At 51.3% G+C, this 23,092-nt stretch overlaps 1 protein-coding gene across 1 annotated transcript in view; it reads left to right on the top strand.

Annotated features, from left to right (window-relative positions):
* Positions 1 to 467: 467 nt before the first annotated feature.
* LOC119461191 (protein prickle-like) overlaps positions 468 to 23,092 on the top strand; it is a 70,198-nt gene continuing 47,573 nt past the window's right edge. The window contains 1 exon segment of the mRNA XM_037722413.2: positions 468 to 1,819. Coding sequence (XP_037578341.1) covers positions 1,644 to 1,819 — 176 coding nt within the window. The 5' untranslated portion in view covers positions 468 to 1,643.

The following is a 23,092-nucleotide window of genomic DNA, read 5'->3' as shown; positions in this document are numbered from 1 at the left end:
GTCTCTCCTGTCAGCGTGCCTCCTTGTTCTTCGCGAAGGTCCCAATTCGCTGGCGGAGAGGAAGCAGCCTCCTCGGAAGCAGTGGCCAGCGCGGCGGCGATGCGATGTGATGCGGGGTGCGGGCTCGCGCGCGCTTTTTCGCAAGTAGCCCCGCGCCCGCTCGGCGTCTTGTAATAATGGAAGTCCATCATCCGGGGAGGGATAGAGGGGGGGCTTCCTGAAGGACGACGAATGCCGTGTCGGCTTCAGCAGGCTGAGAGGCAGCAGCCTGCAGCAGTCTTAGAAGGGGGCGGGGAAGAGAACGTGCATTCTCTCTTTCTCGATGGCTTTGGTTGTCTCTCCCCTTCCTCCACCCCCCCCCCCCCTCAGGGGCTTGTTTCTCCCCCTCCCTCGCCTCTGCCACCGCCGCGCCTCCGCCGGCGCTCGCGCGTTTGACAGGTGTGCCGCGCGCACGGCTGCTGCTGCTGCCGCCGGTGCGAGCAGGTTTCCTACGGCGGCTCTGCCTCGGCTGGGGCGAACAAGTGGCCCCTGTAATTAGAAGGCTGCCCTCCTCCCGTTTCCCCCCCGCCACCGCCTCGCCCTACCCGGGCCCGCCTGCCTTTCCTTTGCCTCGCGTTTGGAGCTTGGCTTTGGGCGGCGGTGCTGCCGGCGGCTTTTCGGAGGCAATCTCCTCCGGTCCCCGACGACTTCGGCTCGGCCGAGCCGGCGGCAGCGGCGGTCGAAGCGTTGGCTTCTGCGTTGTGTGTGTGTGTGTGTATGTGTGAGCGTGGGAGAGGGAGCGCGTCGACCATTGTGCTGCGGCTACTTGCGTGCGCGCTCGGCCGCCGCCTGGGGAACTGAGTGCTCGCGGCGCGACGCGCGGTGTCAAGTGCGCGTTCGCGTGTCTCCTGCTTCGAGACGACGACGTCGTCGACAGTCTTCGACGGCGGCATGTGGCCGGTGTCTCTATCGCGGCGTCTTTCGGACAACTCGGTCGGGATGTCAAAGGGCCAGGATGCTTCGAACAAGGCGACGGCGTCGACGACAACGGCGGCGTTGCACGTGAGGCAGCGACAACGACGCGCCTTTCACGTCCCTTGATTTACGAGAGACAACGAAGAGTGGGGAACCCCGGAGGAAAGCGAAGCAGTCCAGGTGTGGGGTGCCGTCTCGGTGTATCAACGGCCGCATCCGCTGTTTCCCAGTGTTTGTGCGGTCGTATCGGATTACCGCGTCCAGCGGGACGTACGTTTCGTCAGTGTGCCCAGTTCACGTGCTACCGTTTCGGAGTTTGACCGTGACAGCACTGTTGCTCACTCCGTCTCTCCCTTTGTTGCATTTTTTTTCCCGCATCACTCGCTGTTTGCTCGGCGATGATCGGCAACACCCATGTTTCGCTTTCTTCCGCTGAAACGTGCGCCGTGACCACTGCTGCCGGTTACTCTTCGTTCGCGTCACACGAACCTCACCTCTCGGAGAAGGATTACTACTACGTCCTCTGAAAACAGTGTATACTTCTCTGTTCTGACCGCCGTCTTCCTCGGACGCCCAGGATTTGTTATCTTTGTGCGTGCGCGAGTTTCGTTTCCTTCGAGTTCAGCGCGCGCTGATCTACGGTTGTTTCGACGACAAAGTCGCGTGCGACGTCCAGACCTAGAAAAGCCATGTCGACGACGGTCATGGGTCGGCAGACGACAATCGCCGGTACTACCCCGGCCAGCAAGGTTCTGGTGTGCCGCCAGTGGTGGAAAGTGTGCTGGGTGTACGGCGATCAGTACAAGCAGTACCGGGAGTTGTACGGCCGGAAGAGGACTACCACCGTGCACGTGCAGCAGGCGATGTGAGTATCTGCGCATGCGCGGGATGCCCATGTATTTCGTATGACGCTCTGGTCACTCGCTCTCTGCTGCGCTGAGGCACTTCCGGTCGTAGGCATCTTCGGGTCCTTTACAAAATCGTTATATATGTTACGTTGTGTTTCTGTTGACATTTTGTTGCGTTCCGCAGATCCCTCTGTGAATTCAACTGAATGACATGCATGGTTTTGGGCAAGGGATACTCGCAGTTAAAGTGAGCAAAAAGCAGGCGGGAAGACAACGCTTACGAAAGTAAGCGTATAAATTCTGCTGTTTCTCTACTGACACTTGTTGCTGCCTTCATTGGTAAGCACTGTACGTACACTCGTGAGCAAAAGTATACGGACCACCCGCCGTGGTTGCTTAGTGGCTATGGTGTTGGGCTGCTAAGCACGAGGTCGCGGGATCGAATCCCGGCCACGGAGGCCGCATTTCGATGGGGGCGAAATGCGAAATCACCCGTGTACTAGATTTATGCGCACGTTAAAGAACCTCAGGTGGTCCAAATTATTCCGAAGTTCCCCACTATGGCGTGCCTCATAATCAAATCGTGGTTTTGGCACGTAAAACCCCATAATTTAAAAAAAAGTATACCGATCAGGGATTGCGCCATGAAGCTGATTTTCTCCTCTGCCTGTGAGTGTAACTTGGAATTGAATGCTGCACTTCAAACTTGGTACTTCGAACTTTCCAGTTTATTTCCAGAACATTTCAGTTTATGTACTTTAATTGCGAAGAAATTTATTATTATTTTTTTTTGGCGACCTTGTGATCCGTATACTTCCGACCACGGGTGTACGTGGGTATCTTCGTCCAGTTGTGCGCGCAAGTTATCGATTATTAACCAACTGGCCCGACAGTCTATTCTTGTGTCCTTTCGATGGGTTTTCAATTGAGATACAATTGAATATCGTGCATGGTTGTTCGCAAGTTACAGCGGGCTCATGCTCGCAGGTTGTGGAACTATTTTGGGTCGGTCCTGAGTGGGAACGATCGCATTAAAAATTATATTCACAAAATTATTTGGCGCATCGCCGGCAAGTTGATTCATGCTCCCGGTTTACATCGCAGGAGTAAGTTAGGAATTGAGCTTGGAATGTTGATGAAGCGACCACCGGAGTTGAAATTATATATTAGCCTTTCTTTTTTTTATGTTATAGAACAGTACATGGCTGGTCCTCCCCACTTGTGACCCTCTGCAGTGCGCTCTTTTTTCTTGCTTTCTTTTTTTTTCTCTCTCTCTTTAACAGTCGTGTTATAGTTACACTGTTTCGACGACTGTTCTGCGCTTTGAGTCACGCGAATGACAAGACACTATATTTATGGCCGTGGCCTCTTTATCTCCTTCGCACGACGATGCAAACTGGAACAAAGTGCCAAGAACTGTGTCACCTGGCTGCATATACTTCTTCTTGCGGCAGCTGCTACTGCGGTGACCAGGTGTAATGAGCAGCTGCCGTTCGTGCTAAGGTGTGGTCTCGAACGAAAATGGTAATTGGATTCGGATGGGAGGCAAGGAAGGCTACGGTAGCGTTTTTCGCGAAGCACTGGCGTCTGTGTTTGCGTTTATATATTAGTGTTTCTTTATTTGTCTTCGTTTGTCTAGAGTCCTGCCTTTATTATAGGTGATGTCCAAATCCATGCCCCGAGCAACGGTTCTCTCTGAACGACAGAAACAGATCTCGAAGGCTTTGCTTTTGCTAACTGCACGCGCCGGAAGCAATTTGGGAGCGGGAAAGGCGTCATTGACGCCATGTTTTAGACATCACCTATTTGGCAACAGTATGCGGCGCTGCAGTGGTAGTTGCGAGACGCAATCTAGCACTTGAGACTGAGTTGGCTGCGTTTTCGATTGGACCCGCTCGCGTGTGGTTTCCGTCAACGACTTGATGGTGTTGTTTGTCTTGGTTGCGTGCATGTAGTCAGAAATGGCAGAATTGGACTTAAACATCTCATCATTGGTGTATATAACCTTGCAAAATCATTTCGTAGTCATAACCATTGAAAAATCATTGTTGGGCCCGTGTTTATAGCATGTTCACCGCAATGTTCTCTGTGTATATGACCATGTCCCCGCGTGCGTTTTGAGAGCCGTCAAGAGAGGAGAGGGAGAAACTGCAAAGTTCACGATGAATATCACGTCAGTGCAGCCTTCCTCGAGAACAGGTAGCCATTCTGATCATACGTCTCCCACCGTACAGTCATCAGTGCAACTAAGTTAATATCATGCTCATCCCCATACCCTGCCCATTATACAGTCGTCATTTACTACGTGCACACGACCCTTCTCAAGCACCCGAACCCGACCACAAACATTCCTCTCGTAAACACCAGCATTATCCCACGACCAATTATGTAGCCTCGAGTCTCAAGAGGATCGCTTTGCGTGACAGTCACTCTTGCGGTGTGAAGGGCCGTGTCGCAAAAAAAAAAAAAAATTGTTAAGCGCTTTGCGAAGCCATCAGTTTATACACTGTGGACGGTCGCGTCGCGAAGAGGTTTCCCTCGGACTCCGTCGAAGCCGCCGCCTGGCTCAGCGCGCCTTCACGAGGCCATGGCCGACCATTACGCATACACGCCCGGCTCGTGCAAGCGAATGCCCCGCACGCGCTAATGAAGCAGCGTACCGCAGAGTATGCGCCAACACCGTGCCCAAAGCAAAGACCGCGCATCAGCAAGCTCGCCTCGTCTCTCGGGCACACAAAAGAGCTGCTGCCTCTTCGGAGACAACGAGTGCATATTCTATGAACGCGGGCACACAGGGCTCGCGCCGAGCGCTCCCAGCCGCTGCACATGCATAGACGGGACGCCTCGAGAATTCATTAGCATCGCGGCGCCTGTTGTGCATGTACGGACTGCCGGCCGGTCGGTCGGCGCGGCTAATAATCGTCGCTGCGGCTGTTAGCCAAAACGCGTGAGCGCCGACGCTGCTATACGGCTGCCCAGAGCGCGCTTGATGCGCATGCGCGGCCTATCCTCCTCGAGCCCCCCTGCATGTGCTACGGTCCGGCTGATCCGTATACGTACGCGGTCTCTCACTCAAAACCGTGCAACGCTGGGGCTATAGGTCTGGAGCTCGCGAGAGCCAATCGGGAGCCGAGTTCGCGAACCTGCCCTCTAGTGGCGGTGGTTGTTGTCATCATTGTCACACCACAACCACTACTGCTACTACTACTACTACTACTACTACTACTACTACTACTACTACTACTACTACTACTACTACTACTACTACTACTACTACTACTACTAACTTGCGTTAGTCGACTCCGCAAATTTCTTGATCTCATCACATGTGCACCACGTTATCCCCTGTTGCCCTCCGACTGCTTGTTTCCCTTCTGTTGGCGCTAATTCGGTTACTTTGATGAACCATCTGTTCTACCACGTATTCTACTCTCTACGTGACCTTCATCGCATTGATCAATGCTATAGAATATAAGTACGCACGTGTGCTCTCTAATCCTAACCGCCGTCTTCCTGTCTGGCAAAAGGACTAAAAGACGGAATGCATCGAAAAACCGCTTCTTTCTCTGTTCGCCCCTTGAACTGAAATTTTGATCGAGTAACTTTTGAGATCTTGCCTAAAACCATTAATCTTGTCCTTGTAGACAATTTACGCTGGTTTAAAATTTATATTGCTTCCACTGAAAGGGACAGCATATGTCTATGTCTATATGTATTCAGGCGATGGTCTATTATACACAGCTTGCAGACTTACGGCCGTACACTTTCAGTCGAATATTGTCTATAGAATGTCTATAACTCGTGTATAAACAGAATATGTCTATAGGGATGTAAAGCAAATAGCTTTAGCATGCACGTGCGTGTCTGTGGGCGTATGTGCATGCTTTTTTGCGTGTTTGCGCGATTACTGTGCCCATCATATTTTTTCACCCAGCACCTGCAGTAGCATGCATGCCAGGCCGTTATCAAATCTAACATCTGCAGCTTCTCGGTAAGGTCAGCAAACGCAGGTGTCTTCGTCGTCGAAATCCATTAGCGAAGGTCGCAGTTCACGACTGGCCAACGCCTTCCCTGTCGCCTCATTGGTTATTTCCATTGGCCAGCACATGACTTCCGACCACTCGCGCGGGGTTCTTGCATGCAGAAAGTACGCTCCTCAAAAACTCAATACGGAGGTTGAACTGAGCAAGTTGGCATTGATTCACGTCAAACATTCAGCGCTAAATCTAGACAAAGACGAAGGGAAGGGAACACACACCACGCGCGCTTACTATCATCTAAAGGTTTATTTCGGATCGACGGGTATTTAAACCTATGAACTCGTGTGCTTGTCTTTTACTATACATCTCACCAGCTCCGTGCATTGCAGTGGAGGCTGGGTTTTATGTTAGCCAATCAGTAACGAGAGCCGCTTGCACGTTCTGAGAGGGAGGGTATAGGGTGGTTTGCCTAATGTGCTCCAATCATCCCTTCCGTGAAGCTTCAATTCAGTCGGCATCCCGCAGATGACGATTAGAGGCGGACAATGGAGGAAACCCTTGCTCTGGTTCTCTTCTCTGGTTGCCTGACGCGACCGCTGTACTGCACGGAGATGGTGAGACAGGGCGTAGCGTCCGCTATGCTGCACAGAATTGGCGAATAGAGTGCGACAGCTCGAGCCTCTTCCGAGCGTCGTTCAGCGGCGGATAAGCCAGGCGTGACTATCGGCAGACTGGGCAACAGCTACGTGGACCTCTTCTCCCCGGCCCTCTTCTTTATCCGCTCAGACGAGAGCACCCCCGTCAAAGCCGCCGAAAATGTCTCGCGCGTTTATGCCCCCACCCCACCAGGCATCACTTCGCGTTCCCTCCCCCCTTGGGGGGAAGGTCTCGCTCCTGTTAAGCCTCGTCTGTGGCGCGAGACACAGATGAGCGAGGCTCACGCGTGGCACCAGGAAGAGACCGGGCGAAGTCTTTTGAAACACCCGCTATGGATGTCGTTGCTGCAGTGCAGAGAACCTTTCAGCACAGTGTATTGTTGCCGGACGATTGCACTCGAATAGCATCGTCGTCGTGGGTTGGGACACCGAAGGCCGCTGGGCGGCGCGGAGGATCTGGGCGGAGGGTGGACCCGACGGACGGCATTTCTGGTCGGGTGTGGTGTATGTGTGTGTCTCTCTCGTTCTGAAGCTCGCCTTCCTCGCGTATGTATGCTGGCCGCGCGGCCCGGCTAATAGTTTTTTCTCCGAGATCAGCTCCGCAAGGTAGACAGAGAGGGACTGACATCTGCAGGTTCGTCCGTGGGCGCGGTATCCTCCCAAGAAGCGCGCGGCCAATGAAGCGCACTGAGGGTATAGAGGATCCACCTCATGCAGGAGGGACAAGAAACGCGAGGACGATCTGCTCCTGTGGACCTGTCAGTTATCATCGTCTGTATATATAGACCCCTTAGTGGCCCGCGCTGTATGTGTGAGACTGCTGGAAAACTTCCGGCACCAAGTTTTTTTGACGGTCAGCTTTGACAGCCGAGATTGTAAAAAGAAAGCGATGAAATATGACTTCGATGACCTTTAGCCTTCATAAACCATCCCTTCATAAACGAAGAAAGCGGTTACGCTGACGACTCATAGGTGATTAAACTTTGTGTGTGTTTGCTGATTTGGTTAATGTTTGTGTTTATACGAGCTTTTCCACGGTGAGGAGTAAACTTGCGGAATTACGGGGGAAAAAATTCGCTGCGGAACAGCGTGCTGTTTCTCTACCCAACGCGAAACGCGAGGTTGGCGTCATCATGCGTCATGTTCGAAAGCGACATGTTGGTTGTCGCGCGAAATTGGGCGGAGCAAGAAAAAGGTCAAAGACGAGGAGGGTTTTCTCTAGCGCATTGCTAGTGCGACGGGCGCGATTAGCACCGAATGTGACATCAACATGCCTTCGTTGTAGAGTCTATTTCGGCGGATGCGGCTGTCGGTGTGGCTTACGGCGGCGTTAATTAGCCCAGCCGTGGATGAACATTTTTTTAAACTGTAAAGCGGGCTTTTTCGCAACGAGTATTTGTCCAAGATACTGCGATCAGCTCGTCATTAAGATGTGTATTAATACGAAGCTCCTGCGTCGTTTTTATTTCTATGCATTCCTGCCAATCATGCCTTAACGCGCCAGAGCAGGAAGAATGCGCCGCACCTGCAGACATAATCGTAACTTTAGCAATTAACGTACTGACCGCCGTATTCCGGGCAGTAGTGCATGACGGAAAAGCCGGCTTCACACTCTTTAAAAGGCTCCACTCGAAAGTTTTTTCCCGGAGCACGAAGATAACATATACTAGCCACTTATGCGAATTTAACCATAGTAGAGATTTCGTTCCTGTTGGGCCTTAATGAGACTGCGAGTAGCTGTGATCCGTGTTTGCGTTTCTTGGTGTCTATGCAACAGTGTGTGTGCGTGTGTGTCCGCGGTGCGTCTCATCTCATCTTTAACTCAAGAGTAGGATCGAGATTAGGATGTCAAGCTGACACCTCTATATACGCGTATATGCATAGTTTACCATTATGTAATGCTCAGCATTTCTCTTTCTCTCTCTAGTCATTCTCAGCTACACCCGCCGTGTCACGGCGTCCTTTTATCGCCTCGCAGTAATGACTCGATTGAATGCCACGTCACAGGCTCATCAGGTGCTCGTGAACTCTTTTGGGCGGCACCGAGTGCCACGACTCCTTTGTGTGGAGCTCACAAAGGCTCCCTAATGTGCCCTTGGTGGACGCGGGCCTCGCATGCCGAAAATGGCGGACGTCTACGCCATCTGAAAGGTTGAAAGAGTTAAGTCGAGGGAATGACATGCGAAGAAGTGCTTCCGCTAGATGAATACATGCTCCACAGTCTGTACTCGGAGTGTGCGTCCTGACTGAGTACGGCCGCCTGCAAGAATACTAATTATTTGACTTATATACAACCGGTCGCCCAGTGTTCTGTTGAATCTGTTGGCGGTAGATTCGTCTAGACAGGCCTTTCGTGAATTTCGGAGTCATTTTCGCCTACGATAGTCAAAGTTCGCAGATCTCTTTCTTATTCCCCCCCCCCCCCCCCCCCTTTATATGCATAGTGGCGCTGTAAGTTGGCAGATATTTCGGAACGGATTACCAATAAGGCAAGCCAACAGGACGTCCTAAAAGTGCTTCGCGAAGTCCGACCTCCCCCTACTCCTTAATTATCATGATTATTTCTTTCGATTTGTTATAAAGGCTTCAAGTGAAGCCCGCGCTGCGAAATTTCTCTGATGCGATGTCTGATATGTGGCACTGTGATATCAGAAGGTCGTGGAAGCAAAGAGGATGATTAATTGCCTCAGGTACGTGCTCGGATAATGTGACTCAGATAAGAAAGGAAAAATATAAACAAGATCATAGTGAAAGGCGGCGATTGAAAAGATTTCACCATGTAAGTGTTAGAGAGGAGGATCCGAGAGAGAGACAGAGAGAGAGCTAGAGCTGAAGAAATTAGGGGTAATGTGGAAAGATATGAAGCTGAAATGTAAAGAGTGAGCTGTACAAATGCGGATGCCAGTGAAGACTTTAACAGCGTATTTGTGAATCTAAAAGTGCTCTTGTGCGTCGCACTAATGCGTACCGCAGAGTGCGACACTCGAAAATTTGCGAAATTATTGTAATCTTTATCTTGAAGCGTCTATTGACCGAAACAAGAGTTATGCAAGAAGCTATCTGAGTGGAGAACGGAACGACTGTCAGCTAACTCGTGCTCGGATAGCTATTCAATGCTTGGTATCTATTGTGCTTGTATGATTTATTTATTTATTGATTGATTGCGCCTTTTTTCTTACTTTTGGTTGTTGCTATTGCCGCCGTAGTCGTCGTTGTCACTGTTGTTTTCTTACACTTCCTGGTGTAGAATGCAAGAGTGGTTATTCATCAGTTCCATCGATCAGGAGTCACCGACCGCTGTATGGCGTTGCGCGTACCTTTTTCGAACTATGCAACGTATATGCCCGCGGGACTATAGCTCCGCTCGGGCGAGACCGCTAGGAGACGTCATCCCTTATACGTGCCGTAGCTCTGCCAAACATCATCGCGATAACTAGACCCCCCACGGAGGCCGGCGTCGGCGGCCGGTGAGGCTTCTCCACAGAGCATCGAGGCGCCGATGATCGGTGAACCTGCAGAGAGGCGGATCGAATGCCGATAGCTTGTCTTTTCTTTCTCTCTTTTTTTTTCGCTCTTTTTTGCTTGCGCTTACGCGTTCGGTTGGTGGTTGTAAGAGAAGGGGTGGAAGAGGGGGGGGGGGGGGGGCAGGAGCTGAAATTAGAGGTGGCAGTGAAACGAGCTTTCGCTTGATCGAGTGGCTTTAATTTCCGCCACGTTCTCACACCAGGAGGCGCAAACGCGCGGGGGCCCATTTCATCGAACGCCAAAACGAAAGAAATAATAAAATAAAGTCCGGGGTCAGCTTCTTTTGTTGTTGTGGTTGTTTTAGGGACGGTGGTCAGGGTAGAGAAATAGAAGGGGGGGGGGGGGGGGGGCGAGAGTGCTGGCTGCGATCGTTAATCCGTCTGTGATGGCTCGAAAAAATCCGGTGCGAAAGTGGCTTGTCCCGGTCGGCGTAACAAATGAGTTAATAATTGTAATTGAGCGCCGATGTCATATTTCGCTTACCCCCCTCCCCGCCCCCTTACCCTTTGTTAGGTCTTGTGACAGGGAACGTTTCGCGTTATTAATATGTATAACGCGTGCTGGCCTCGTAGAGAAGTGTTATGAAACTAAAGAAATAGAATATACGAACCGGTGGATAAGACTGTTTATTTGGAACCTCGCGCTGTCTTTTCCGTTTGGCGAGGGGTCAGGCCGACGTGTCTGTTAGCCCGATCTGGTCCATGCGTCAGCCATGCATACTATACACACGGAAGCGTATTCAGATAACGTTCTTACGATTTTTCGTAAGAGCTAACGCCAGCCAGCCCTGATTCTCGACATATTATTAGAGAAGGCAGTCGGCCAATGGCCTAACAGCACTTTCGAATAAAGATATTTGTGAATTCGGCCCCAGATCCGGCCGAAAAAAAAAATCGAATTTTATACCTTCTGCATTGCCGTATCAGCCCTGTATACGGTCGTCCGCTGATTTGAACCTGTTGAATTTTCTCGGACGGTAAGATTTGCCGTATGGTAGCGGAAGGCCAAAAAGATCGTTCGTGTACTTAGCTACGAGTTCAGGTTGAAAAATCCCTGAAGTGGTCAAAATTAATCCGGCAATGCCGACAGGCTCAACCATTGCATGCATGGGCACAGTCCGGCAGAACAGTTTGGAGCACAGTACATCAGACTCTAATCGCGAGGTGACTTTTCGTGATCGAAGACCGCGCACTATATAGTTTAAACGGAAACGGCGTTGGATAGCGTGATAACTGATCGGATCAGCGTATCTGTAAGTGCTATTTATCTGTACGCTCGACCATCTTGACATCTCCGTGGTCACTGGTATAGCGTATGCCGTATCATAGCAGCTGCCAAAGCGGGAAACACACACGTGCTTTTATAGGAGCCGTGTACGTCAAAACAGCCTTCTCGAATCATTCGCTATACATAGGGCCGATAATTGCGCTAAGTCACGCAACCATCGAAGACGCCGGTTTGATGGATGGATTGACGGGAGACGTCCGTGGTCCTTTCAATCCCAGCATATGGCCGACGTTGTTCGGCTCATCCGTACTTCGAGACAGAAAACAACGAATAAATAAATCACGGAAGAAATCTGGGTCGCGTCTTCTTCGCTGGGTGGCCCGCGGTCCCAGCCGAAAATTGCTTCTCGACGCGTAAACAGCGGCGAGGGTCGACCGTCTTATGTACAAGTCTGTTCTTCCCTGATCGAGTTCACGGCGATAAGCAATCTGTGCGCAGGCGTGACGGCGACCTGTCCCGGGAGCGTATTAGAAGACCGCGCGTACTTACTTGACTCGGGGGGCATGCCGGCGTCGCACGCCGAAAATGCATGTGTCCCCGCCTGACCCCCGCCGATAAAGTAATAACGAATAGGTCCGCGAACAAACGAACGATTTACTGTGAGAGGCCGGCGAAAGGCGAGAAGGAGTTTGCGTCGTTCCACTTTTACAAAGTGCGCGCTCTGCGTCGCTCGGACGAAGCAGCAGCGCCCCGTTTAAATTATAGCTCGCTGCTGGAGCCATCTGAAGCTCTTCGAGGTTGTATATGTAGAAGTATACTTGCCCCAGGCACGCTAATGGACATTTATTAAAACGCTGGTGCCCGTCCTCTCTTTGGTGAGGGCGAAAATGTAGCCTTAAAGAGAAGAAAAAAAAAAAAAAGAAAACGAAAAAAAAAAAAAAAAGAAGCAAAGCGACTATGAACTGCGCGTTTTCATTTTCGTGTTGTTTTTTATTTTGTGAACTCATTTCTCTCGAACGGACGCAGTAATTTGTGATCTTCGAGCCAAAGTAAGCCCAAAGTGCCGTGCCGCGCCTGATGTACAGTAACTATCTTTTTTTTTTTTTCTTTTTTTGGCGTTCTACATAGCCGGCGGGTCGAATCGGTGAATAAACTTGATACCCTCGCTAGGAAAAGAAACAAGGCGGAAATTAAACGTCGAAGCCGGTTTACCTGACTACACTGCGAGTTCCCGAGGGTCCCGTGTAAAATCTTGCTTTGGACTTGCAGATAGCTATAGCAGAAAGAGAGAGAGAGAGAGAGAGAGAGAGAGAGATGTGTTGGCTGCCCGACTTGGTTTGAGGGTTAGGTGTTACATACAACGGTTCTGAGAGAAGTGCGTTCGAAAGACTCGCGATCTATCGGGTCACGTGCCTTTGGGGCGCTTCCAAACCGCGGCGCGCGTTCCGCACCACTTGCTGTTCCGACGTCGTGCGGTTGGTTGGTAGACGGGCTGCTTGTTTATATCCCGGCTTATCTCGTTTGATGAAGACGCGCCGCCACGCGGCAGTCCAGAAACCTCGTTTCAAGCGCGTGCCGCGCGCTCTCGGCGCCATGTTTACACGCTTGGCCGAAGGCGCTGTTCTTGTAGCACGTGCCTCTTTGACGTTAAAAGTGGTATGTAGGGCCCCTGGGGAAGTTATCGCAACGGAGGTTTCTATATTCTGAGTCTAGCGAGCTGTTTCTTCGGGTTCGCTTTTGTTGCTGTGTTCTCTTACATTGTGAACGTGCTAACACTTACAGAGGGGCGCATTTTCATATTTGAATGGGTAAACGATGGGTTTTCACCCCGAATAACGGCAAATAATATCGCAAACAAAATTTTGCCTGAGCACACATCTCGGAGCCGCATATGTGCACGCAAGCGGTTTCGCACAAGAGGCTTCGCGAATCAGAGCAAACGATAAGTGTGACTTGCTGTTGCATGTAGGAGAATGCGATGAATCGTTGTAGCCAATATAGGGACGCACACTCGATGATTGCGTGTCGGAGACAACAGTCGGCGTCAAACATTTACGAACAACGATCGAGACCTGAGAAAAATGCTGAATATTTCCGCAGCCTGACGTTGGAATTTCCAGCCTGTGCGAGGATACGCTAACAACATCGTGTTGTGCTGTTTTACTGGATAGGGTCATAAAGTTCTCGAAAATGCAACGTTCTCTCTGATACCGTGGCTCGTGAACATTTGACGCCCACTGTGCGCCTGTTCCAATGATGTCGGGTAAAAGCAGACAGTAGCAGAAAGAGCTGTATGAATGCTGACCAGAATGAATCACAATGCCAACTTGTGTATGTCTGCCCCTGACAATCCCAAAACTTTATCTATTCTCGCTTTTCTTTTTGTTATCTGGGTCACTCGACTTTGGTCACGCCCCGAGCTGCTTGTTCGAAAAGAAAGCTAACGCCTGCCTCATCAGTTCGACGTTGAACGCCGTCTCTCGACCTACATTATAATGCGTTGCTGCAACGGCGTGGCCGCTCTGAGCTTTCAGTTCGCAAGCGTTTTTTCTCACGCCCGTCACCTCGCGTCAAAAACGTGACGTGTGCCCGTGTGGCAGAGGCAACAGAAAGCGACGTGTTGGCAGGACGTGTACGACATGTCCAACCGTGGCGAGTTTGCTGTGTTTGCGCCCTCGTAAAGCAAAGCAAATACAAACTGCGCATAGGCAGAGTGTAACGATATACAGAAAGTGCGAGCAGACACATGGCGCGAGTGTCCAGTCCTTTGCATTTCTTATAACAAAGTCAAGTCGAATTCATATTACCTTCATTACAAATGAGGGGGCCGCTGCATAACCGCTACGACTCTTACCGACTCGACGGTGAGCTCCTTACATGGTTGGCATTAGTGGACAAACGAACACAATATTGTAACGACCTGATACGAGGCGTCATAACGTGATATAACCTGTCGCGTCATAACGTGATAAATTTGGCGCTAACTGCAGTCGGTAATGACGGATCGAGCGACGGTTGGAGTTCTGTGGAGCAGGCATTCAGTGAGCCGAGCGCGATATTATACGTGCGAGATGGCGAAAGCTCTCTCGCAGAATCCACTCTCGACAGTGGTGTGAGGCCGTCAGCCCTTGTCGCGCTTGGAGCTCTTCTTCAGTACCTGAAGGCGACAGACTTGAGGGCCCGACTGTAGACATGCATGCTGCACCAAGCTTAGTGCATGTGAAAGTGCGACCAAGACTCGTGTCTTCTCTCTTTCTTTCTTCACTCCCCCTTCCTCCTCCCCACGTGTAGGGTAGCAAACTGGACTGAGTCTGGTTAACCTCCCTGCCTTTCCTTCCTCCTTTCTCTCTCTCTCTCTGAAATCGCGGACTGCGCTCATATCATGTTCATTTACCCCTTGTTCTCCATGTGCTCAGTTTTTATGAGCCGTTCTCCATGGCACCTGCAATGGCGGCTGCATATAAAGAGCGCGCCGGGGCCGAATGGTGCGCGTCTAATGGCTCTAACCCGATTTCCAGGCGCACAGACCACGCGCGCGCGCGCCGGTCGCTTCCGCCGGCCGAAAAACGCACCGTCGACTGTATAGAGCCACCATGTCCGCGCCCCGCTGCTTACATGCACTGCCGCCGCCGCCGCCCTCTCCGTACACACACAGATGCCCCAGCACTGCTGCTCGACTTCTCTACGCGTCCTTCTTCCAGGTGCCTCCTCGCCGGCGTCGATGTTTAATGACTGGCCCAATTCGTGGCTAAGCGTATCGTGCGAAGGCAATTTATCGACCGTCGTGCGCGCATGCGTTATACTATACGATACACGTGTTCGGCGGCCGCATTATTTAGCGAATGTAGGCTATAGTGGCCGCGCACTCGTCCCCATCCGCGACAGATGTAATACAGCGATGTTTGTGTGTGTGTACGCACTTACTGCAGCAGTGCCGCCGCCCTGTGAGAAATGGACGCCGCGTTCCGTCTCTTGGGTGGCACGTCACGTGGGTTTCTTGGGTGGCACGTTGCGTGACCTGGACTGTGTGTTTGAGGGAGAGAGAATAACATATTGGTGAAAAATTTATAATAATTTTGTGGTTGGACCTCCTAGTCCGGAACACCATTGGCTTTTGCAGCCGTCCGGGCTTGCGAACTGAAAACACAGATCGGCGTGTTGGACTTGGGTGTGTATATGTGTATATTTGTATGAATCTGCTTTGTGCTTTGGGGCACTTAGACGACAGGCCTTTTACGGAGGAGAAGATCTTGGGCCCGTGGCCTCGTGCGTCTTCTATGTACAGGGCTACAAAGGCGCTGCTGCGCTTTTTGAAGTGCACAAGCCTACATGACCGCCTGTGATGAAACTTAGCCATGAACGCTTGACTGTAAATGTGTGAGGTGTGAACTTCTCTCTTCCTTCTCCTCTTTCAATCCCTTCTCCCCCTTCCCCAGTGCAGGGTAGCCTACCGGTCTCAGCCTGGTTAACCTCCCTGCCTTTCCCTTATGACTTCTCTCTCTCTCTTGTATGAATCTGTACACATGTGTGTGTGTGTGTGTGTGTGTGTGTGTGTGTGTGTGCGCGCGCGCGCGCGCTGATGTTGCGCGTCTTTCGACCCACGTCCTTTTTTGTGGCTGTTTGTATTCCGCTTGCATTGCGAACTGATGCATGGGCCAACTAGTCCAAACTCCCATTGGGCTCATAGAACCACGTTTCTGTTAATCTACACTTCGCTTTATGACCTCCACGTTCGGTGTATTACATAAGGGGCGGTTATGACGCAGATATGGAAAAACCACGTTCATGCTGAACAGATCTTGAAACTCACGGGAGCAAAGCCAAAGTTTTACAGAAAGGCAGACAGGGTAGCGCTCTGAAAATGTTTATTGAAAACGAAGACTATATAGGTAGTTAAACCATTTTCATGTGCACGCGCAGCAGAGCATCGATACAGGTTCAATGAACAGGACCATTCGTGATAGAAAATGACTTCCAAATGTAAACATAAAACGCAGTGAGATCTTCATTATCAAGGTCGGCGAACTTGTCTATCGTGCGAAATTGACAAGAAAATGTGAGAAGCCAGTGTCACTCAAGCCACACACGCGCACCCGCACACGCACACACTCTCTCTCTCACACTCACTCACTCACTCACTCACTCACTCACTCACTCACTCACTCACTCACTCACTCACTCACTCACTCACTCACTCACTCACTCACTCACTCACTCACTCACTCACTCACTCACTCACTCACTCACTCACTCACACACGCACACGCGCGCGCGCGCGCCAAAATTGTTTGTATGAGCAGATGCCACATGTCAGCCATGCGTGATTTTAGGCATACTATTGGCGAACGAGGCCGGGCAATGGTATAAGTTGCACTTACGAACGTAACGCCGTGTTAATTCGGCCCCTGTTGCTACGTGTAAATTATACGGGAGAATGTCATATATGGATTCGCATGGTATGTAGCATACGGCATATAGCGCCGAATGTAGTACGTTTCAGATTCCTCGTCCTCTTATATTTTCCTGGGTTTTTCTGCTTCCATACTTTCCCTGGGCCTTGCTGAGGTTTTTAGGGTCTTGGGTATTTCCAAGCTGCTCCCTTCAGGAAGGAAAGGAATGCGACGCAGGTGACGTCACCGCCCGCCTCGCCTTGTTACGGCACGTAGACGGACTGCATCGAAAGGGGATTTGAATCCGCACCGGCCCACTGTTAGAGGAGAAAGACGCCACCAGTCCACCGAGTCGATTTGGTGGCCTCTGACAGCTATTTGCCACCTATATGTCAACTATATCTATATCAGCTATTGCCAACTATCTGCTACTTGTGAATAATACTTAAATACGAGTGTAAGTATAAAGTACGTGTACCCCAATGCGGAGCAGCAGATCAGAGACGCCCTCCTCCGGCCAAGCCTCTTTCCCTTTCCTTAAACCCTCTCACTCTCTCTCTCTGTCTCGTATGTTCAGTTAGGCGGAAGTTACAAATGTGGGCAAACCTGTAGATACGTAGCAACTCATTGTAGTAATTTTTATTTGCGTTGTTCGCGCTTGCTTCATGCTGACAGTGCAGGCAGCATCGCAAAGCAACGGGAACCGCGATATCTCTCCGTACTGCAGCAGCAACAGCAGCAGCTGCATAACCCGACACTTCCAGGACGTGTCGACTGGCGGCACTCGTGTTTTCCCTTTCATTCCGGCCCACATGATTCCATAGTGCGTGAGTTCGTGGGGACCAGATCATACTATATACAAAGTAAGGGGCCGCGCGCACGACCCGCGTGTATTATACACGACCATGTTGTATACTTCTCGCAAAGTGAAACGAAAGAAGAAAATGAAACGCCGAGTGAAAGAAAAAGAAAATTCACCGGTCACGACTCGACCTCCTCGGCGCTCGCTTGCGATTCGGTCTGGGCCCCGAACGGGGTCGGCCACGTACCGTACGCGTCCCGCCCTCGCTTGCTTCCCGAACACCTTCAAAGGACGACGACGTGCATGCGTCTGTACGTGCGTGCGCGTGAGATGCCGTTCGCTGCTGCGGTAGCTCGGCCCGCGCGCGCCCTCGCATTTACGGGGACCGTGACCCGCTTAACGCATTCAACCGTGCGTGTTCGTGAGTCGTACGCTTTCTATCTCGCTCTCTTTTTCGTTGTTTTTGTGTGTTGGGAGAGGAGAGAGAGCGAGGCTAGGGGATGTGTACATCATCGCGGCCTTTCGTATTCACTTAATTCTCTTTCTCCTTCCTTTCCTGTGTGTTCGTCTCTGCGTGCGTGCACGTCTGCAGATGTACAGGGTGTGAAGCTTGTTAACCGCCCCCGCCCGCCCGCCCCCCTTGGGCTTGCGGGTGGCCCGCTAACTGGCGTACGCGTAACGGCTCTTTTAAGTCTGCGCGTGCCGCCGTGCCTGTGGATATGTGTGTGTGTACGAGTATACGGAAGTACGTGGTTTGTGTGACGCGTTTTTTTCCGTGATCTGGTCTGGGGGGGGGGGGGGGGGGGGGGGGTATTTTGTAAGAGTCCACCTCGTGGACAGTCCACTAGGTGGATTCTTACAGAATACCCCCCTTTGTTACGAGGTGTTCGCGCGGGCGTCGCTTTCAATGGCGTCGACTTTATGCGCGTGAGTTGCATGACTTCACCGATTTGGAACGTGCAATACATGTGGTTCTGTAAGAGAGAGAGAGAGAGGAACGGGGAAGGAAAGGCAAGGAGGTTATAACCGGAAGAGATTCTGGTTTGCTACCCTGCACTGGGGGAAGGGTGAGGGGACATGAAAGACGCAAGGAATAGCCGAGAGATAAAGGAAATGCACGAAAAATAAGTAAATAGAGGAGGTGGAGAACGTCTGTTGGAACTATATAGTTGCGCTAGTAGGCCACTCGAAGCAAAAACTTCCATAGTGTGGTGGTTCTATAAGGGGACAACTATACCAACTGGGCCGTTTATAAGACGACGTATAGGCAATTTTCTTGAGCGCCTTTACGAGTGCTTGCCGCAATAGTATAAACTGGGAAACGGGTGAGACGTGCATGGAAAAAAGCTGATTAAAAAGAGTTAATGCAAGCACGAACAACAAATAACCCTGTAGGCGGGGCCACTGTTGGGCCATACGTTTTCCACTGCACTCCTTGCTTATGCCGACGTTGTCATATGTAGAGCCAGCATTGCCCTATGTAAGTTCAGCTGTGTCAGCGTTGCTTTGTATGACGTCAATCAGGGCCATCGTCGTCCAATACTGGAGTAATCATGGCCATTGTTGCCTGCCGTAGGGCCAGTCATTACCAATGTTGCCGTATACAGGTCGAATCAAGCAGGGCCGATGATGTGCCATGTGTACAGGACAACATGGCCCAACATTTGGTCTACCTTGGTCTTTCTTTCCGTGTTGCTACAAAGGGGTAGAAGGGGGGGGGGGGGGGGGGGCATGAAATGCAGTTGGCTCGTTCCGTACGATCATTAACTTGTCATGGGGATCGCGTGGACACGGCGCCGACATGGAACTATTTAGCTCACGGATTGCAATGCAGCAGGACCAACCGAATACGGATCGACGTTTACTGTAGACAAGTCACGCGATGTTTGGAACCGCGCACGTATACATCTCCGAAACGAAGTGCGAACCTATGAAACAAGCAGAAGACAACTTCGAAACGAGCTGCTCGCTAATTCACGCTGACGTACGTTCTCACGAGTATTCGCCGCCTTCTAATTCGACGTGTCATCGGTATCAACGACGTGATCTTCCCCAACTTCGGCGGCCCACGATTCCGTGAGTCGTTCGAAAGCGGGTATATAAATAGGCGCGCCAGCGTATATATAAGTAAGCCCCGATCCGTGTACGGTGTCCACGTGTGTGTGTGCGTACGCGTGCGACGATGCGTGCAGCTCGTTCACCGCAGCTTGTAGAGGGCGCCACGCGTATTACATCGCGCGCACGCTCAGACGCCCGCGCTAAACCAGCGATCTCGTATACACGTATCATTCGTTTCGCGCGCCCTCGGCGTTCGTTCTCTCTACTGAAGCGTGACGACACAAGTCTCGGCCCCGTTGCGCGCCTTTTGCCGCCGTCGTTCGATCTCTTTTGCTGCGCAGAGATCGCTGCAGGCCGAGAAGGCAATAGCGCGTTATCCCAGGGCGTGCATAGCCACCCGCGCGCCATCTCGCGTTCCTTCCTTTCCGCACTTATTTATGTTTTCTTTCTTTCTTCTTCCTGGCTGTGCCCGGCGAAAGCACCTGTTGTTTTGTCCGTGAGGTCCGTGGGGTGGGGTGAACGGACGATCGCCTCGAGGAACGCGAAGATGGCGGCGGCGTGGTGCGCTATCCATCCACTTAGCCGCATCTTTGTGTTGGTACAGGTTGAGTGGTGAAGGGGGCGCGCGAAGGGAGGGGGGTGGGGGGGGGGGGGGAGCCGTGCCTCATTGTCCGCGCCGACAAAGTTGGGTGCAGCAACGCCGAAACTGAGCCCATGTTCGTAAATAGCGTTCATTCTTATTCGACGGCTGTTCGTAAGACGAGATGGCGCCCGCTGATCGTCCTATTGGATTCATAATTAGCGAAGACGGCTGACGAATGACAAACGGCAATTGCTACACTAACTGCGCGCGTAAACGCCTGCGGTTGTGCAACGCTTATGCAGTATACAGGGACAACACGACTGCAGGTGTTTGGTGAAGACTTCCAACACGGTGAACCTTCTAATAAGTTATCTTTTCCGCCTGCTTGGGGCAGGGGAAGAAAGGGCGGCGGGCGCGGTTTGAAGATCAGTCTGCATGCAGAGGGCGTTGTAATGTTCCCTTCGGAGGGCTTTTAATGTCCGCAAATCTGGGCCCGTGTTCACAAAACATTTCACGCTAGAACTGCTCGTAAGAACAGACGCCAGTCAATGGCGATGATGAGCACACACCATTAGCGACTGTGATCGGTAAATGGCAAGAGCACTTACGCATGAAAAGTCTTGTGAATTCGGCCCCTGATGGGTACTACTTGAACGAAGATGATGCTGCTCGAACGTTTTAAGCTTGAGGATAGCAAAAAAAAATCCGTTGCCTCTATTTTCCTTGCTGGGATTCGTGACGTAGGCGAGTCACGAAGACAACCGGATCATGAAATCATCACCCGGCTTTTTAGTATTGTCGTTCTCCTCTCAGAATGACTGTTAGAAATTGAGGGCCAGGCAAAGATATATTATTGACTTCAGTGAAAACTGTACATGTCGACCGCCGGTTTGGCCTTTTATGAAACGTTGACGGTGTCAGAGCATGAAAGGTTGACGTCGAGCCGACAGAGACGCCGACTCACGCAGGAAACGTATACAGGGCCAGGCATACGCGGCAAACAAGTCTGTCAGAGAAGTCTAATTGACTTCTTCTTCTCTGTCTACAAATGAGCAATGTTGAGAACGCCTTCCTATAATGCACGATCGCGCGAGCGGTTTGAACCGCAGCCTCGAACCTCTCGGTGCACGCAACTTCCGCAGTTTCAGCAACTGCGTTTCACGGGCTAACTCACGAGCGGACGGAACTGTACTGTGAAGTGACCCGTGATGGGGGCACGCGTGGTCTTTGGGGACGAAAAAAAGAAAAGACGGCTTGCGCGTTCTTGAGACCCAACGTGCTGTAATCCACGCTTCTGACGGATGCACGAACACACAGCTAGCCGGGTATGGATGCTACGTTTTGCAATTCGAGCGTGTCGATGAAATGAAAGACAGGGGGCCGCAGATCGCGAGCGGAACCCGCCTCCACCGCATTCCACACTGGCGCTGATGTAAGACGCCCGGGTGCGAGAATGCCACTGTTGTTGCAGCCACCAAGGGCCGCTCTCTATACACCCTGCACTTCTCTGGGGGCGCGGGCAAAAGAACAGCTTTTCAATTTCGTCGGAGAAGAATACCTGTGTTGATTCCATTTTATTTTCTCCGTTCTCAGAAATAATAATAATAAAAAAAGTTTAATAAAAAGGCGCCCAGTTGGTATACCTCGCTTCCGTACGCTGTCGACATTCATCCCTTTCCATCTTAGGCGAATTCAGCAAAAAAAAAAAAAAAAAAAATGAAAGGTGTTTTTTTTCGTGTGATGCGTGCGTCGGTGGCCTCACGGGTATATATACAGCATCGGGCAATTGCGACGCTAGGGGAGGCGGGGGGGGGGGGGGGGGGGGGAGGACTCTGGTTCAAATCCTACCATCGGACACGGCAACCATTCTTTATTGAAGTGGTTGCAATCAGCAAGCGAGCCGGGACAGGAACATATACTTCCCTACCGATCGACTGCAAAGCGCCTAGTGACAGACAAAGAACGTTCGCATTAAAATCGCGCCGTGAGGCGTTTAGAAGGTACACGACGCTTAGCGTTACTATAAATGGCTCCCTAAACGGAGCTATATGCACCTCTATAACGACGCTAAGCTATTGACGCGCCATCTGGTGTATACGAAAGGAGGGAACGTATGGCGTGAAGGAGGCGAAACACCTGTTCACAACTCAGCCGTATATATGAGCAGGGAGGCTGCCCCGACGACGGCGAAAAAAAAAAAAGAAAAAAAAAAAGAAAGAAAGAAAGAAGAAAGATCCAGGAGAAGCTGCTATCGAATGCTGCTACCTTGCTACCGGATTCTGTCGACACTTGCCTCTTCGCTTCGTGAGCGAGTTCAGTCCAGTCGGAGCTCGTAATAAATTAAATTCAAAAATGAAATCACCGAAACAGAGAACTTGAGAAGGCACGCATCTGATAGCCGGGACGCGAAGGAGCAACCCGTTTGGAAAGGTGGCTTGCACGAACGATCGCGAACCGGACGTTGAAAGCGAAAGCAGAGAGCGGAGGTATTAGCGAGCTATGATGAACGATGTCGAGGACGTCCGATGTATCGGGAGACAAGTTTTTCGCCCGCGGCACCGCTAATGGGCGCCATCTTATGAAAATACCGCCGCCGCCGTGGCTTCTTCGTCTCTTCTCGCGGGAGACGATGTGGCTCTATACTAATTGTGGCCGCGGCGTCTGTAGGAATTCGCGATAACGTCTCGGCATGCGTTATCCGACACTCGTCTTGATCGTGGCAGCCTGCGCGAGGATGAATCGACTTGGCGCCGGAGAAAGGAGACGAAGCGTTTGCTGCAGAATCGTTAGGCGCGTAATTAAATTGACAATATAGAAAGCTAGACTGAATCGCTTTTGGGAAGGAGTGAGGAGGGAACAGGACAAGCCGTGCGTGAGGGAATCAGAATTAGCAAGAAGGAGCGGTGGTCTTCGAGAAGAGGAAAGGGCCACGAGACCGTTCCTCCTGTCCTGTTATCCCACTGCACGAAATATTCCAACATTGGCAAGTTTTCGAGCATAGCCCATCTGTCTGCGTTGACATCAGGATGTTCATATATGCAGAGGAATTTGCTCCCGCTGTGACAATGG

Source organism: Dermacentor silvarum, chromosome 8 (assembly GCF_013339745.2).
Source record: "Dermacentor silvarum isolate Dsil-2018 chromosome 8, BIME_Dsil_1.4, whole genome shotgun sequence".
Lineage (NCBI taxonomy): Eukaryota > Metazoa > Arthropoda > Arachnida > Ixodida > Ixodidae > Dermacentor > Dermacentor silvarum.
This window is presented reverse-complemented; position numbering and strand designations above follow the sequence as displayed.